We start from the raw sequence: 17,800 nt of genomic DNA, 5'->3' as shown, positions 1-17,800 counted from the left end.
GGTTGGAACAATGACATTTACCTATTACCTGTGATAGCATCCATTTGCATGAGTTGCACATCAGTTGGATGTTTTTAACTCAGAGATTTATTATAATAGCCTCTGATTATAATTGTGAGTTGTATGTAAGTTGGTGACTGTTTGTAGAAGCTTTGAGAACAAGTGGAATTTGTGATGTAGTCTAGGAATATGTAGTTTGCAAATATAAGATGAGGAAGTCTCATAGTTGGTAAAGCCATCAATTCCTCACAGCTTCAAAGACCAATTTGACACCTATGGTTCTGACTTTATAAATGACAAAAAGAAATTATAACTAAGACTTAAGGTAATATATGAATGAAGTCAATGAGAGAATTTTAAATTCCCCCAGGAAAGCTCTGAAGATTTTTAAACAAACCTCATTACTAAAATGAACAAACGGCTTAGAAAGGAGAGTGTCACCCATAAAAATATATTAACCTGTTGATATCTCAATCAAAAATACAAAAACAGGGTCTATAACTAATAAAAAAAATCTGAGATATCTGACTTAAACATTGCATTTATTAAATACCTAATGTATGCTAGAAGCTTTGCAAGTATTAAATGAGTTAATTTTCATAATATTTTTATAAGGTAGGTATTATTATTGTGTTTTTCCTTGAAAAGCATGATAAATCATGCTTAGAGAAAATAGGCTATTTTTATATCTAACAAAAAGATCTAGAATTTAAAAATAAATGTAGACAATCTGGCTCCACAGCATATTAGTTACTGAACTGAATCATGTATCTGAAACATGTGGGTCAAGTCACCATTGTCCAGATCCTTTTTAGCTTTTTAGTCTCATGAGGATGGTGGAGATGATGGTGTTATTAACCAGTAAGGCTCATTGAACATGGTCAAGGGCCAGTGTTAAATGCCTTTTCAATTTATTTTTTATTTTCACATGAAGACTATAATAAAGTTAGTAGCAATCTCATTTTGTAAGTGAAAAAAAAAAAAACACAGAGTTATAGAAATATTAAAAAAACTAAGAGTATCCAGATAGGAGACAGAGCTATTTGAACCCTACATCTGAGCACTTGTTTCAGTGGTTGTGTTAACATCTGGAGAAAATAGAAATAAAAGAAGGAAAAAAAAAGCATCCACTACCTGCTAGGACACAGAAACAGAAAAATGATAACAGTGTGGGAAAAGTACTGCTAGAAGTGCACACAGAACCTTAGGGAAACACTCACTTGGGTAGAAGTGGGTACAAATTGATTTCTGTAGAAACCAATGCCAAAGCTGCACTTTAGCATTAAGTGGAGACTCATCAGACAAATAAGATTGGAAGAATACACAAGGCACTTGAGCCTTCTCAGAGACCAGGAGCACCCGACACACTGAGAATATTGCAAACACGTCATGAAATGCGCACACGTGTTCAGTGTTTGCAGTATTTCCAAGACAGTCTTTCTGCATCACTACCCTAAGTCAATACATCTAATTACAGGCTAGAAAATTGCTTAATAAACTATACACTTACATGGATTAACATTTTTGACAGGGGAGCAATTTTAAAACAAAATGTAGTTGCAATTTCTTTAAATGATTTATGTTTATTGTGCTCCAGCCAATGTGCAAGACTTTTTTTCGTATTTATCTTATTAAATCCTCTTTGCAACATCGCCACAAAATTAAGACTATATTGTATGCACTATAAAATTAGAAAACAATACTCAAATAGGCCACAGGAATCATCCAAAGTCATACATACAAAAAATGATTCTAGCTTTCACACTTACAGTGAATAATTACATAGCCCAGTGTGCCTTTTTTTTTTTTTTTTTCCTTTTTTCCCTAATGGAACTACACAAAAATAGGAGCTTTGGAAGTCTTTCTTATATACGTAACTGTAGCACCTGGATGGGATAACAATATTAGACAATAATTAATAAACTGATTAGCTAATTAATAGATTTTTCAGTCATTGGGATTCTTAAAGGAACTATTAGTAAGATTATCTTCAGAAAATTATATTCCATTTTGCCGGGCACTGCTGAGGATCTTTTAAGGAAGGATACTCCCACTCTTGTGGTTTGATACGCCTTAGTCACCCAGATCTCTATATTTGTGGTTTTCATTTCTGCATCTCAGTTTTGTCTTTTTTTGTCATTCCTTTTTTGTCATTTCTAAAGTACAGTTGCCTGAACTGTGCATCTTCATTTTCTTCTGAAGGCCCACAGTATAAACTATGGTTAATAAATGAATAAGCATATTTTTACTACTTCTTCACCAAACGTTTTCATACATCTGTTACCCCCTCTTCGTTTTGCCGTAATTCTCCCAAGAGGGTCTTCAGAATTTTCATTTTTGTTTTTCAGATGAGGACATCGAAGGGCAGATTTTGTGACCTGCCTGAGGTCACATGACCATGGTGCACTCTGCACTGCAGACCCTATGAAGGACAGTGCTTCCCCTGGTTTCAATCCCTCCTCCTGCTGTCTTGTATACACACGAAGCTGCTCTTTCCAAATAAACAGAGCCCTATCTCCTGCTTCCTGGTGATAAACTCAGTCAGTCATTTTAGGGAAGATGTTTGTCTTGTGAAGTTGTTTCTGCGACATATTTAATAAAGTACTTACATACTACGTTAAAATTGTTTTCAGCATTAGGTTGAACAATCTGTGAAGGTAAGCACAGTAACTTTGCATAGGTCTTTGCATAATTTATGATGGGCATTTGTAAAATAGATATTAAGTAAACAAAGTATTTCCCCTTCTTGCTATTATCAATTCCCAACCGTCACAGCTCTTCTTCTGCAAACAACATTATTGTCCCTTAGTTTCAACGTTTAATGTCAGGAATGACAGGTTACCATGTTAAATAAATAAAAGAAGGCTTAATAGGACAGATTCTTTTATGAGAAGAAGCTCAAGGGGTTTTTCTTCTATAATTCATTCTCTCTGTATCCTGAATTTGCCAGAGTATATAAATACTAATGACTGAAGTGGTATATATACATTTTCCTTAACACTCTGTCTTTAAAGATCAGTTACAATTTTAGACGGCCTTATTTTTGGTGCATTCTAGTTCATTACACTTAAATAAGAAATAGACCAAGACCAACCGCGTGCATGTCTTTTAGCTGGTTTAATCTTTAAATGTGTTACTTCCTAGATTATGCAGGAGGCTGTCGGTCTTCCCTAGTATTTGTAGAACATGTACCAGAGCTGGTTTAACACACCTGCAGAGAACACAATAAAACTTCAAAGGAAGTAGAAAGATGTATTTTATGTTCATCTATTAAAAACTTAAATATCTGGAGAATAGTTTCTTCTCCATCTAGCCTCTAAAAGCTGAGCGTCCACTCAATCTCTGTTACCCACAGGTAGTGTTTGTACTAGCTGGTGTTGAAAATCCCTCTGTGCCTCTTCGAGCTGTGGGGACCATCATAATTCATTTTCACATTCTTGTTCCAGGGCACAGGTACAGTCATGCCTTGTACCATAGAGCCAAAAGTAAAGCAAGCCTTTCGTTTTCACCTGAGTTTGATTTTCTTTTTTCCATGTTTCTTATCAGTCTTTAAAAAATGATGAGCAGTCCTCCAAAACTGATGTTCAGAAGCTTCTGGAATTAGGCCAGAAACAAAGGTAAGACTATGCTTTTCTTTTCTTTTTTTTCCCTTCTTAGTTCTTTTTGCCATAATGTCTAACTACATTTAGAGACTTCACTAGAATCTATTTATTTTGTTTTCTTTCAATGAAATTTTACAGTATGCAGATATTTTGGGTTACGGTGGATCACTTTTATAATGCTTCAGTCACGGTTATAAGTGTTCCCTTCACCCAGATGGTGTTCATCATACCTGTTAAGTGGGTTTTCACCTATCCTAAATGCACATACATACTCACATTTATTGTAAATAAATGTACATGTGATTCAAGCAGGGAATCTTATTTCAATGTAGATTTATACGGAGTAAATACGGGGTGGGCTCGGGATTCTGCATTTCTAACAAGATCTTTGGGGATGTGGATGTTCTTTGCAGATCACCATTTGAGTGAAATGTCCCCCAAATCAATAAACATGTTCACTAACATTGACTTCAGTGCACCATGTTTAATACAATCAAACTTTATGATAATAATGGTGAGATGGCAAAGACTACCCCATTTTCCCGAAAATAAGACATCCTCCGAAAATAAGACCTACTTACAGGAACGGTAAGACATCCCCTGAAAATAAGACCTAGCACATCTTTGGGAGCACACCTTAAAATAAGACAGGGGAAACAGGGTAGCATAATCTCATTGACAATATAAGCAGAATTAGGACAATTTTATTAGTGTTGGTTTGTTTAGTTTTGAGGGAAATATATTATGAGATAGATTTCTGGGAATTATAAAAATTTATATGATTTTGAAATTGCTTCTCTAAGAAAAAATGTAAAAAATAAACACAAAATGAGAGATTTTTCACACAGAAACAAGCTCACATTCATTATGCTTCACAAGGGAATCTTCCAGATGCTTTATATACATGTTCTTGTTTCATTCTCAGAACTACCTTGTGAAGTAGATATTATTTCCATGCGGAGGAAGGAAATTGTTCCTCAGAGTGCTTAAGTGCATTGCTGAGAGTCATGTTAATTGGGATTTGAATTTAAACTCTACCGTGCCTTCCCCTGTAGCCACAGCCTTCCGCAGTGGTTCACTTTCTAAACAGAAGCTGTATGGAGCAGCACCTAAGTTTCTTCTCATCGGCCTGTGTCTCTTCCGCTGACCTTAGTTCTTGATGTGGAAGCCTATAAGTGACATGCATTTTAATTGAGAAAATGGCATCTATTTGTTTTCTGTGGGTTGGTGGGTTCGAACCTGACCCAGGTCTGCTAAACAAGAATGACAACAAGAACAGCAAAAAAATCCAGGCATTGTGGTGGGCACCTGTAGTCCCAGCTACTTGAGAGGCTGAGGCAAGAGAATTGCTTAAGCCCAAGAGTTTGAGGTTGTTGTGAGGTAGGATGCCATAGCACTCTACCCAGGGTGACAAAGTGAGACTCTGTCTGAAAATAAATAAATAATAAATAAATAAATAAAAATTAAAAAAAAATACAAAATAGAGCCTCCAATGACACTATTCCATTATTTACAATAATGTATTTTTTATTTATTTGAAAGTGAAATTGTCTTCAAAATCTATGTTAAAAATTTGCAGAATAAAATATTTGAGCACTTGGGTGGTGCCTGTGGCTCAGTGAGTAGGGCGCTGGCCAAACATATACCAAGGGTGGTGGGTTCAAACCCAGCCCCAGCTGAACTGCAACCAAGAAATAGCCGGGCATTGTGGCGGGTGCCTGTAGTCCCAGCTGCTCGGGAGGCTGAGGCAGGAGAATCGCAGAAGCCCAAGAGCTAGAGGTTGCTGTGAGTCCTGTGACATCATGGCACTCTACCAAAGGTGGTAATGTGAGACTCTGTCTCTACAAAAAGAGAGAGCACTATGAAAACATTTCTAATACTACATCATTTGAAATGATTGCATTAGCTTGAAATAAATCACCTATTCCAACATGCATATTTAATATTACACAAATATCTGTGGCTTATTGAAGTAGTGATGGAGAATTATAAATAACATGCATTAACAATGGAATACTATTCAACCATAAAAAAGGAGGAAATCCTGTCATTTGTGACAACATGGATCAACCTGGAGCATGTTATGGTAAAAGAAATAAGGCAGGCATAGAAAAACACATACCATGGTCACACTCATATCTGGGAGCTAAAGAAGTTGGTTTCATAGAATTAAAGAGTACAATGTTGGTTGTGGTGATTGAGAGGGTGGTTAGGAAGTTGTTGGTCAAAGACTACTAAGTTTCATTAGATGAGAGGCATAAATTCAGATCTTTTATGTAATACAGGGTTATATTTAACAATATATTATGTTCTTGAAAAGAGAAAAAATAAAATAATAAATAAATGATAAAAAAAATCCAAGAAACACCCAAAATGATTATTCTGTGGAGTATTTCATGTAGAGAAAGGAGAGAATATAGAAAAGTAGAAAAAATAGAAATGACCTTTTAATGATGCACGTGCAACACCATTGAGAGGATTACAGTGATGGGAGAAAGCAGATTGGTCTGGGAAGATTAGAAAATAAATCTTTATGCAAAGACTGGGACAAAAGATCAAAATCTTTAAAGGTTGTCACAGACTGGATTTCAATGATAAATAATAGAGAACCCCTATCAGATAGCTCTGTATAACAAATTGAAATTAAATAAATATTTTAAGATAATTATTCTGCCCACCTTGTTCATAGTCAAAAGAAAAATGTAAACCAGGTTGGGAAAAAATAACATAGAGACTAGGACAAAGAGATCTCAACAGTGAAGACCATGGAGTGAAAAGGCAATTAAGTCACAAGTCACCCTTTCTTCATCATGGGAAAAACACCCATGTGTTTTTGTGTGAGGGGAAAAGAAAAAGTCTATTCCCGGGCAGCGCCTGTGGCTCAGTGAGTAGGGGACCGGCCCCATATACCGAGGGCAGCAGGTTCGAACCCGGCTCCAGCCAAACTGCAACAAAAAATAGCCGAGCATTGTGGCGGGTGCCTGTGGTCCCAGCTACTTGGGAAGCTAAGGCAAAAGAATCGCTTAAGTCTGAGACCTTGAGGTTGCTGTGAGCTATGACGCCACAGCATTCTACTGAGGGTGACAAAGGGAGACTCTGTCTCTAAAAAAAAGAAAGAAAGAAAAAGTCTATTCCTTTAGTCTGGTAATGTTTTCTTACATTATCTATGGTTGTTTTATCTGACAGACAAATACCTAGAAAAAAGCTGAAAAACATGTTTGTTTAGGTTTATTAAGAATTTTTAAATCATCATGTACATAGTTGATAGTGTGTATAAATTACAAGATGATATAACAAGTTTTGCAATGAAAGGATGAAATGGAACATAAATTTTATTATTGCTATTTCAGGGTTTTATCTAAAATTAGAAAACTTATTTAAAGTGTATAATGTTGTTAGATATACAACTAAAATCAGAATGAAAACTCAATAAAGGTAATTTTTAAGATTTGATTTATTAGTTTTTGCTGTTGACTTAGATGAATATTAAAATTATACTTGTCTGACTGTGATAGATATTGAGTATCTCATTTCCAAATTTAAAAATATTAATAAACAGTAAAGGATACTGTTTGAATATAAAAATATTGATTTATTGTAAACTTAAAAGTCTTATCTGAATTTGAAGGAGCACAGTGCATTGTAAATTTTGTCTAGCTCTATGCCTACCTCTTGATTGTTCCTTCTTCTCCAGATCACTTAGCCCAGATCCTTGCCATCTGACCTTTACCTGGAGTGGTGACCTCTAGAAGTCTTGATTTTTTTTGTAATCAAAGGTATACACCAAAATAAAATTGAATCAATCAAAATTTCTCTATTGGAATTGTAATCAGTAGGTTACTAATCAGTTCTCTATGCAGTTGGAACTAGATGTAAACTTAGAAGATACGGGGCTGCCATATAACAACCATGTATAAAGAAAATCGGACAGTGTCTTTCTGCCAAGAAAGACAGAAAAAGGGGCATGTGCATGTGTTAGAGAGTGAGAGAGAATTTGGAGAATTAAATTTGCAGAAATATTTAGACAGCCTAGATATTATTCATAGAAGATATTTTATTTATTATTTTATTTTATTTTATTTTATTTTTTTGAGACAGAGTCTCACTTTCTTGCTCCTGGTAGAGTGTCATGGCATCCTACTTCATAGCAACCTCAAGCTCTTGGGCTCAAGTGATCCTCTTGCCTCAGCCTCCCTAGTTTCTGGGGCTACAGGGACCCACTACAATACCTGGATGTTTTTAGCGACGGGGTATGGCTCTTGCTCAGGCTGGTCTCTAACCAATGGTGATCCACCTGCCTCAGCCTCAAGGAGTGCTAGTATTATAGGTGTGAGCCGCTGTGCTCAGCCACTAGAGAGATTTTAAAACACACTATGTCATGACTGAGATTATCTAACCAAGAAATGGAAACTAGGTGATAGGATAGTATATTGAAATATCTGAAAGGTTGTCTTAAGAAAAAAAAAAAAAAGGAAGTAAGAAAGAAAACATTTCATTCTTTGCAGTTGTTGATGAGTGGATATCCCTGTAAGGTAATTTTAAAATTGGTATTATTGTGAAGGACTTTACAATAATATTTTTTAAAACCTAAAAGAATGTTTGTAGTAGCATCAGGTTCTCCACCTGTGATGTTATGAAAATATAAGTTAATAATGACTTGAATGAAATACTGCTATGCAGAGTGATTTGAGAGAGTGTGTTTTGATATTTATAATTTGGGGTAGAAGAGGTATGAAATAACTGCCTTTTAAGATTCCTTGTAACAAAATTTTATGCTAAAAGACTTCAATATTTGAGCATTCTATCACAAGTGTCACTGGAGCCATCGATTCTTTACAGTTAATGCCTCAGGTTAGTACCATATAGAATCCCAGAGTAGCGAGATATAGTTTTGGCAAATCTTAGTTGCTGGTGGGAAGTGGTGCAGACACAAGTCAGAAATTATCTCCCATTGTGGGGTAACTTATTAAGTCCGTGAAGTAGAAATTTAGGGTCACCTAAAGCTGGAGAGCAGTGAGCATGACAAGAAAATAAACCTATACTGGAGGCAGAGAAGAGATGGAGAGATTTAGAAGACCAAGGCTCACTTTACCAATTTGTTTGATAGACATGAAAATGTGCAGAATTCTCTACCTTCTCCACTCTTTTTTTTTTTTTTCTTTTTTTTTATTGTTGGGGATTCATTGAGGGTACAATAAGCCAGTTACACTGATTGCTTCTCCACTCTTTTTTAACAAATTTCAGTTTATTTTTTGTCTTGCTCCCTACATTGCCTCTAGATGTCAGTATAGGTTCTTTTTGAAAGAATGTACAGTAGAACCTTTATAGTTGACCATCTCCTTCCATTGACCTCCTTAAGCTCACCTAATTTTCATAGACCAGACATACACCACCTATATTTATCAGTACAGTAGGCTTTGTTCCTTATGTTGACCATCTCTGTATGTTGACCAGTTTGTTGCAATCCCTTGAGTGGTCAACTTATTAAAGTTTTTTATATATAATAACATTTTTGCATTTTGTTTAGTGATTGTTGAAGATTTGAGTCTTCCTTCCTTCCTTCTTCCTTCCTTCCCTCTCTCTTTCAGTAAAGGTAGAGTAATCACCATGTGTTTGAATACATAGACTCCAGAACACAATTTTACCACCTATTTATCCATCAGTTTTCTGTCTATACCAGTGGTTCTCAACCTGTGGGTCACAACCCCTTTTTAACAATGAAAATGCATTGCGGCATTAGGAAGGTTGAGAACCACTGATCTATACTATAATCCACAGTTTGATGTGAGGCTTCTAAGAATGGCTTGCACTTTGTAAGCCTACAATATATGTAGATATTTACATTCTATTTCATTATATTACGTTACATATACTACAAAAGCTATTTGTTAAAAATACTGGAAAGTAATAATGGAAGCCCAGATTTTAAGTGTTCATTCATGAAACAGGTGTGATAAAAGAGATCAGTTTGAAGCAGTAATGGAAACTGTCATTTAAAATCCACTTTAAGCAAAACATGTTATAAGCATCTCCCCAGAAAGCATAAATCATCTAAAAACCAAAGTAAGTGTAATTGTTTTATAACTTGTTCTAACTATCTTTTTGCTTGCTACCCTAAGTCTAAATTGATTCCAATAAGCATAGAGCCTCTCTCACAGTATTGAATTTTAGACTGGGACAAAAGAGTTTCTAGAGTAGGAAGCCTGGGGCACCATGAAGTCCTGTATGCTGAAAGAGCCGCTTTAGTTTGTATAGAACACAGTGGACAAGGAATGGACGTGGGAGTCTGGAGAGGTGCTGGTAGGAGAGGTGATGATCTAGCATTTGCAAAGTAACCCCTTCCAAGCATCGTGCTGAGCATTTTACTTACCTTGTGCCATCTAAATCCTGACTACAAGCCTACAAGTCAGTTCTATCACTGTGCCTATTTTATCACTGAAGAAGTTGACTATGCGAAGACTTGTCATTCGTCTAAATTTCCAGACTGAGTCTTTTGGGCTTATGTTGGGAATTTTAAATACTTTAGCTGCTGATAATATTAGAACATGTTTCTGTTTTGTTGTTCTTATTTGAAGTGATAGCTTGGGTGATAAAATCAAGGCACAGAAAGATACAATGATTTTTCATAAATTAGTAAAATCTAAACTCATAAGGGAATAGATTCCCTCATAGGGAATCTTCCTATTTTTAACAAAGCAGTCAAGGCCCCTCTGCCTTAGTGAGCTGAAGACACCATGAATTTATCACAGGCATGCATTTCCGTTATTATCCGCATTAAAGGAGCCCTCATGTTAGCAAAACGTCTCTTTTCCCTTTATTTTTATAAAAAGTTTGGGCCCTGTGCAGGATGTCTAAAGCATAATGCTTTAGAATTAATCAATTAGGAACAGAGGGAACAGTAATTTTAGGCTATCAGCAAGTCTATGATGACTTTTTCCAGCCAGCATGCTCACTCCCTGGCATTCTGTCAGTGAAATTAGCTTTTCAACTTGGATTTTATATTGATTTGATCTAACACATTATGTACCTCGTGGGTGATTCACACAGTGGGATTCTTGTACTAGCAGGGCAATTTCTTGCTTTTAGTACTTGCATGAAAGAGAAAGACCTTTATTACCATGCTTTTCAGTGCATCCTGTGTGCTTAACTGTGGCTTTAGACTACACCAGTTGTCTGTTTCCTACAGGCATGGACTGTAAAGCTTCTGTTCATAATGTGCATAGGAAATAATAGAATTATATACTTTTTTTTTTCTCTTTTGCTATGCTTTCTGGTAAACTAGAGAAGAAATGAAGTCTCTTCAGGAGGCCCTGCAAAATCAACTGAAAGAGACGTCTGAGAAAGCAGAGAAACACCTAGCCACCGTAAGTGGGTTTCTTCTTTGTGCCTTTGCTTTGCAGCTGGGAAATTGTTATTTTCTTTTTTCTAAAATCACCATGGAACAAAAACACCTATAAAAAATAAAAATGAAAACTCAGTAAAAGAGGTGTCAGTTACCATGATTAGAATAATACTGGGTCAGTATTCATACCAAGAAAAGATTACTGTTTTGACTGTGGCCATTGTGCAATTCCCAGCCTTCTCTTATGGATGAGAATCTGAGGGACAGAGCAGGCCAGGAGTGCTGGTGTCAAGCCCCACATCAGTGGCCCGTAGACTGTGGGGTGTGACTGACTATGAAGTACATTAAGTCAAGCAGATCCCTGAGCCAGTCCGCATCTTCTGAACAAGCAGCTCTCAGGGACACACCGATACCTTCTGCCAATTTGATCAACTCCATATGGTTATGACGCATGGCAAAGTTGAAAGAAAAACCTGCTCTTTAGACTTTCTCTCTCAGAATGATGTACTTTTGACCCTCATGTCTCATATCCACCTTACGCAGGAGAAATGGTACTCCTAAGAGCATGCTTAACTGGAGATCTGTACTAATTCCCAGACCTGCCTTATACATCATTTACTAGCACTAGACATTATATTTAATTTCCTGAATCAATAGAAAACATGAGGTATCATAAAGCCAAAAGATCAAGACAAGACTACCATTGAAAACTTCTTGTGGCTCCCTCTGTCATGCCATGGATGAGGGGCTACGTGGGGAGGCTCCAGGGCTGGTCATGAAAGAGAAGGTGAGGGGTAAATGTGCGCAATTGCCTTTATTGTGTTTTCTGATGCAAAGAACAGATGAAGCAGGGTAAGCGGTTTGGGAATGGCCAGGTTGAACGATTCTGGTGGGCTCTGGGTCATAGAGGCTGCCCTGAGTTGTTTGACCTGGCCCTGAAGTGATCAAAGAATGTTTCTATAGTGGTCTCAGGTGTAAGAGCTCAATAAAAGAGGCAATTGTGGGGAGTATTGTCTCTGGTTGTATTTAAAAGGTGTGCTCCCAAGAGGAGGACTCTTTTCCTCCCCGGGTTCGAAGTAGCTATTAGACAATTAGGAGGCTAAGACAGGGTGACTCAAGCATATGATTGAATTGTTTGAAACAAGGCTGGTCTGTTTTGCACATGTACAAAAGACTGAGGTCAAGCATCAAGTTTACGAAGCTAAAACCATAGTGAAGGCAAAGTCTCCATCTCTGTCAATCACCTGAAATCCCCCTACAAATAGTCAGCCTACCTTTCACTTACAAGGGTTTCCATTCACAACCTCGATTAGGACATGGGTTATTGTTGTTGAAACTCAGCCTATCTGTCATCTAGCATATTTGATTTCAGGGGATGGCCTTTCTAATAATGGTTTTTGACTTTTTAGGTACAAAATTATTTCATGTTAAGGATTAACTACTTTCTGTTTTGCCCACCTATGAGAACATGCATGTTGGTTCCACTCTGCAGAGAGTAACACTTCACTGTTCACCTGCAATATGGCCTAATGTCTGGACCTCTGGACACCAAATGTTACATAAAAAAAGCAGATACTTTAAGTAACAGCGTGTTCTACCATACCCTTAACACCTGATCTAGTACCTACTGACTCAACACCTACTAACTGGTCCTAATTGCAACCTCATCTCTGCCTTAACTGAGTGTGTTTAATCTGAGTGCCTTCATAGCCTCATAAAACTGATCAGTTGAGTAAAAACAAAAAAGTTCTCTCACATATTATTTCTTCAGGTGCTCCTAATAAAACTACATTATTTTAATGTTGCTTTACCAAAAAGGAATAACTTGGAGAAGGTAATGTTCTAACTTGCATTGGCACAGCAAGTACGAAGAGTAGCTAAGACATAAACTCATAATTAGTCCAGTATGTTACACAAGCTGATTAAGATCCAAAAAGAAGAGACCTATAATGTTTAAAAGAGCACAAGCCAAAGTTAGAATAGCCAAGCATGGAAAATGTCAGGGACAAAGAATGTGTTTGGAAGGAGGAAGAAGTCAGGCCTGATGGAATTGTCCTTGTCCTCATCTCAGCGTGCTCACAGCCAGGCCTTACGGCTCAACACTGAGTCCTGAGAAAGGGTAAGCATTTCCCGGAGACTTCCTAAAGACGCTCCTAACTTAGCTTGTGCTTCACAAGAGTGCTTCATAAGAGTGTTTGGGATTTAAATTCGTAGTGAGCCATTTACTAGCTCTGTAAATATATTCGCTGTTTACCAGACTTGATCAAGCTCTTCACCTTCTGCAAGTTTTGTCATTATCATATTTAAGAGCTGATTCACATCAAAAAAATTTGTATCATTTCCCTAAAATCACACCTGTCATGTAGTAGATACTAGAAATTAAACTGGCATCATTCCCTTTCCTTCTCTGCTTCCCATTTCAATTTCACCCAGGTGAATGAATGCAAGCAAGTTATTTTACTTCTCTGAGGCTTTTTCATTGTAGGAAGTGTGTCAAGGCTGCTTATATAGCAGTTTACTTGGTGATTATTTGAGATGCATTGTTGAAAAAAATCAACTGTGAACAACTTCAAAATTGCATACTATTTCAAACACCACCCTGTTCTTAATATTTCACCATTCTAGTCATTATAACTAAGCAGATTATACAGCATCACATGATTCACTTTCATTCATTATATTTCTTTTAGAAAACTAAAATATAAAAAAATAAGAAAATTAGCATGCAATGTATAATCTCTCTCTCAATTAGAAATAAGAATCTTGATATAGTTAGATGATGTGAATACCAGAAGGTGCACCTCACTCCTCGCTTGAAGTTAAAAAAATGTATTTATTAATTCATTCTTCAAATGATGAAGTTAGGAAATGTATGCATTACTGTAACAACAGCTCACAGTAAAGACCCAAAATCCCAAATGACCATCTTCAAAGGGAATTCTACCTGATCTTGCCCAAGGTGGAAACTGAGAAGGGGCTACTTTGGTCTTTGCCATAAGAAGATACAAAAGAAAATGAGAGAATGGAGAATGAGGAATGGAATAGAAGCCAGCAAATTTAAACAGCTTTGAAGTCAGAAGCCTTGTTTCTCCATTAGGAGGCTCTCCTTATGCTGTTTTAGTCCTCTTAAGAAGATTAGCCGCTTGGAATCTTCTGGGACAAGCAGCTGATAAAAACTTTACATCATTTACAGTCAGAACACTCTGGACATTACTCACGTCTTAGGGTAGTAAACTTCAGAACTAGAAAATAGACAATAGATTGTTCTTCAACTTCAGAAGTAGAAAATAGACTGTTCTATTGGACATAAATGAATGCCCACTTTCCTTAATATCGGGCACCTAAAATTCGAGACTTTTCTGAAAGACACCACAGAGCAGAGCACACTCATTTTTTGGATTTTCTTCCTGGCTTTTACAGATTTGGTGCCTTCTCACGGGGACCCTCTTATACACTCTTACAGAAACACAGGCATACTCATTATTACTGTATCATCTATATTATAATTGTCTCTTTATATCTTTCAGCAGGGCAAAAAAACAATGAACACAGATTTGATTTTATTTGATTGTTTGGGATTCATTGAGGTACAAAGAATTTGGTTACACGGATTGCATTTATTAGGTAAAGTCTCTCTTCTAATTGTGTCTCATGAACACAGATTTTAAAATATGCTGTTAAAAGAAAGTTTTCTGTAGTGTATCTTCATATTATAAAACACTTGATATTAACTGTAGTCACTTTGTTGTGCTATTAAACATTGTGCATTTTTCCAACTAACTACATTTTTCACCCATTGACCATCCCCCACACTTTATCTCCCACTGTCCTCACTACCTTTCCCATGCTATGGTGAACCAGTATTTTACTCTCTGTCTCTAGGAGATCACTTTTATGTTCAAAATATATGGAAAGCAGCAAGATATGATGTAATTTTACCAGAGGCATGCAGCTTACACATTCATTCGACAATGCTTATTAACCTCTTTCTAAGAACTAGGAATTCTAGAATAAACCATTTCCTTTCTTCATCCATCACTGTCAGAAGTACATTTTAAATGCACATTTGTAGAGTCACTTTCAAGATGACAAATTGATGCCTTTGCTAACTCATTCTTCCAAAAATATACCCTAGAAAAACTACAAGAAGTTAAGGAAAAATGATGATTAAAGAACTGATAAAAGCAAGTGAACAACTCAACAAATAAAGTAATGAGTATTTCCTAAGAAGAAAGATAACTCACAGAAAATGATATATATGTCTTGGACGCAGGGAGTTACTATTGACTGGGGCAGAGGGCTGTGGTAGGATGCAAAAAAAGGGTAGATTTAAGACCATCTATGCATTCTGCTACTCTCTATTCCCCTACTTTTATTTGGGAATATCCCTTTCTACCCCTTCTTCTGGAAGTCAATAGCATAGAGAGAGAAAGAAATAGAGGAAGAAAGAAAGAAAGAAAGAAAGAAAGAGAGAGAGAGAGAGAGAGAGAGAGAGAGAGAAAGAAAGAAAGATTAAAATAACAATATATTTGAGGTATGGAGGTACTAAAAAGAAAGAACATAGATTGAACCATATATGTACTCTAAAGTACAATTATTGGTTAGGTGATCTAAATAAGAATTTTAACTCAACATGTCTGATATATCCACCATGATAAGAGATGTGTTTGTATATATAAAAAGGAAAAGCAAGAAATCATACTAAAGAGCTATTGCAAATATGAAACATACACAATACTCAATGCCCATTCGCTAAAATAAAGAACAGATTGCATGATGTAAGTAGCAGAAAGAAGATAGTAATGATGAAAAATGTCTAGAAAGCAGCAGGAAAGGACCCCCCAAAAGGCATATATTAAAACATTTGGGGACTCAGAGTGAAAGTTCCCATTATTTAAGTCTCAGATTAAAGTATACATTTAAATAAATAGAAATCTTACCATGTCATAGTGAACTTTAAACATTTCAAGATAAAAGATAAAATTGCTCAGTTTTCTAAATACATGAGTAGATCACCTACAAAGGGCAATAATCAGATAGATATCAGACATCTTAAGAGAGATGATGAGTTTAAGTATACAATAAAGCATTGTTTTATTAGAGAGTTTCTGGGATGGTTCTGTTCATCTAAATTGGCATGCTAACGTTAAGGCCTACAAGACCTCAGAAGTGTTGCTATACAAATTCCATTTGAAAATCTCTTTGGAAAAAATATTATCCTCAAAAAACTCATATAAACACAGCAAACTTCATAAGTGATATGGGGAATATTAGTAAATAAATACCCTGAACTATTTAGTTTTCTCTTTAAGAAACTTGGTATGAAAAGCAAAGTAGCTTTGATTGGAGTAAGGTACTACATCAATGGGATGTGGTAAATAAGCAAAACTTCCTAATGAACGTTCTATATCTTAAATTAGCAGCAATTATTGTGAGAAAAAAGTATAGTGTGTGAAAACTCACATGTAGAAAAACTTGATTTCTTCAATGTAAAGAGAGAAGATGGATAAAACTAAATTGATTTATTCAATAGAATGAAAAAAAAAATTAGTCATAAAATTCAAGTTGGCCAAAGTTCCAAAGTGTTAGAAATCACAATAAATTCAAATTTAGGGTTAAATTTAGTAGCGTAATTTTTAAAACAAAACCACAATTAGGAGAATAGGACAATTTTTACAAACATCTTAAAGTTAGGAATTTAAAATACTGCATGCCTAAAATAAGCAAATAGGAACATGTAATAAATATATGCAAAATTAAATTTAAAAAATGGCAACAGCTTTACTATCTGCCAAATAGAATATCAGGAATTAAGACAGAAGAAATGAAGACATTATATACCAGCAAAGTAAAGAATAAAATCATCATAAATATTATGCACCTAACAATATAGTTTCAACATCAAACAATCTCAATTGATAGATGAAATATATTAAAAATACATTTCAAATATATTGAAAATATAAATACATTGAATACCTTAAAAATGCTATTGATGGTTTTGAATTATTATATATAGAGAAATCCCTAACAGATACCTATATTCAGTGCACATCCAAAACATTTATAGAAATCTTATAGAAATAAAGTATGGATTAATACACAAATTAATTTCTATAAATTATAAAATATTGATAGCACATATTCAACCCTATTGTAATAAAAATTAAAAGAATTTTTATAAATGGTCAAATAATGCCTTAAGTTATATTTACCAGTAATAATTTGATTAATAAGAAATACTAAAAGACATTAGAGAATATTCAGTTAGTATGGAATAATATTGAAAATAATACACACCAAAATAATATTTAGTTGGCATTGATAGCTTAAATGCATTTTTTAGGAAAGATTAAAGGTAACATTAATTCAACAAGTTGCCTAAAAAGCAAAAATCATACTTAAGGAAATAGGGGGAGAGAATTTTAAAGACTAGGAGAAAAAATAAAAGTAAAATAAAAACAAAGAAACAAAAAAATAAATTCTCCTAATATTAAGTTAGTTCTTTGAAAAGATTATGATAAAGTTATTTTTAGAAAGTTTAAATAACAATAAAAATAAACGTTCAAACTTTAAAATAATGTTTAAAAAAAGAAAATAGCCATATTCACAATTCAAACAAAAAAAAACTATTATGAGCAACTACTCAGTGATAAATTTAAAAATCTATATGTTAATTCCTAGTTAAATAAATACAAAATAGCAAAATTTATGCAATAGAAATATAGTATTTGGATAGAAAAATACATTTAAAATTTTATTTTACTAAAATACCTCCTCACTTCCAAATTACTGCATGAGATTTTAATGGTGTCTTCTACCTGGTTTTCAAAGACCAATTAAGTCTTAACATATG

General features: G+C 35.2%; 1 protein-coding gene across 1 annotated transcript in view; it reads left to right on the top strand.

The window, feature by feature from the left end:
• Window positions 1-17,800, top strand: part of LUZP2 (leucine zipper protein 2) — a 489,127-nt gene that overhangs the window by 208,447 nt on the left and 262,880 nt on the right. Inside the window, exons 3-4 of the mRNA XM_053562887.1 lie at window positions 3,547-3,617; window positions 10,885-10,966. Of these exons, the coding sequence (XP_053418862.1) occupies window positions 10,892-10,966 (75 nt within the window). The 5' untranslated portion in view covers window positions 3,547-3,617; window positions 10,885-10,891. The remainder of the gene's footprint in view (window positions 1-3,546; window positions 3,618-10,884; window positions 10,967-17,800) is intronic.

This window comes from Nycticebus coucang, chromosome 14 (genome assembly GCF_027406575.1).
Source record: "Nycticebus coucang isolate mNycCou1 chromosome 14, mNycCou1.pri, whole genome shotgun sequence".
Classification (NCBI taxonomy): domain Eukaryota; kingdom Metazoa; phylum Chordata; class Mammalia; order Primates; family Lorisidae; genus Nycticebus; species Nycticebus coucang.
Note: the sequence above shows the minus strand (reverse complement) of the source record. Positions and strands in the feature narration are given on the sequence as shown.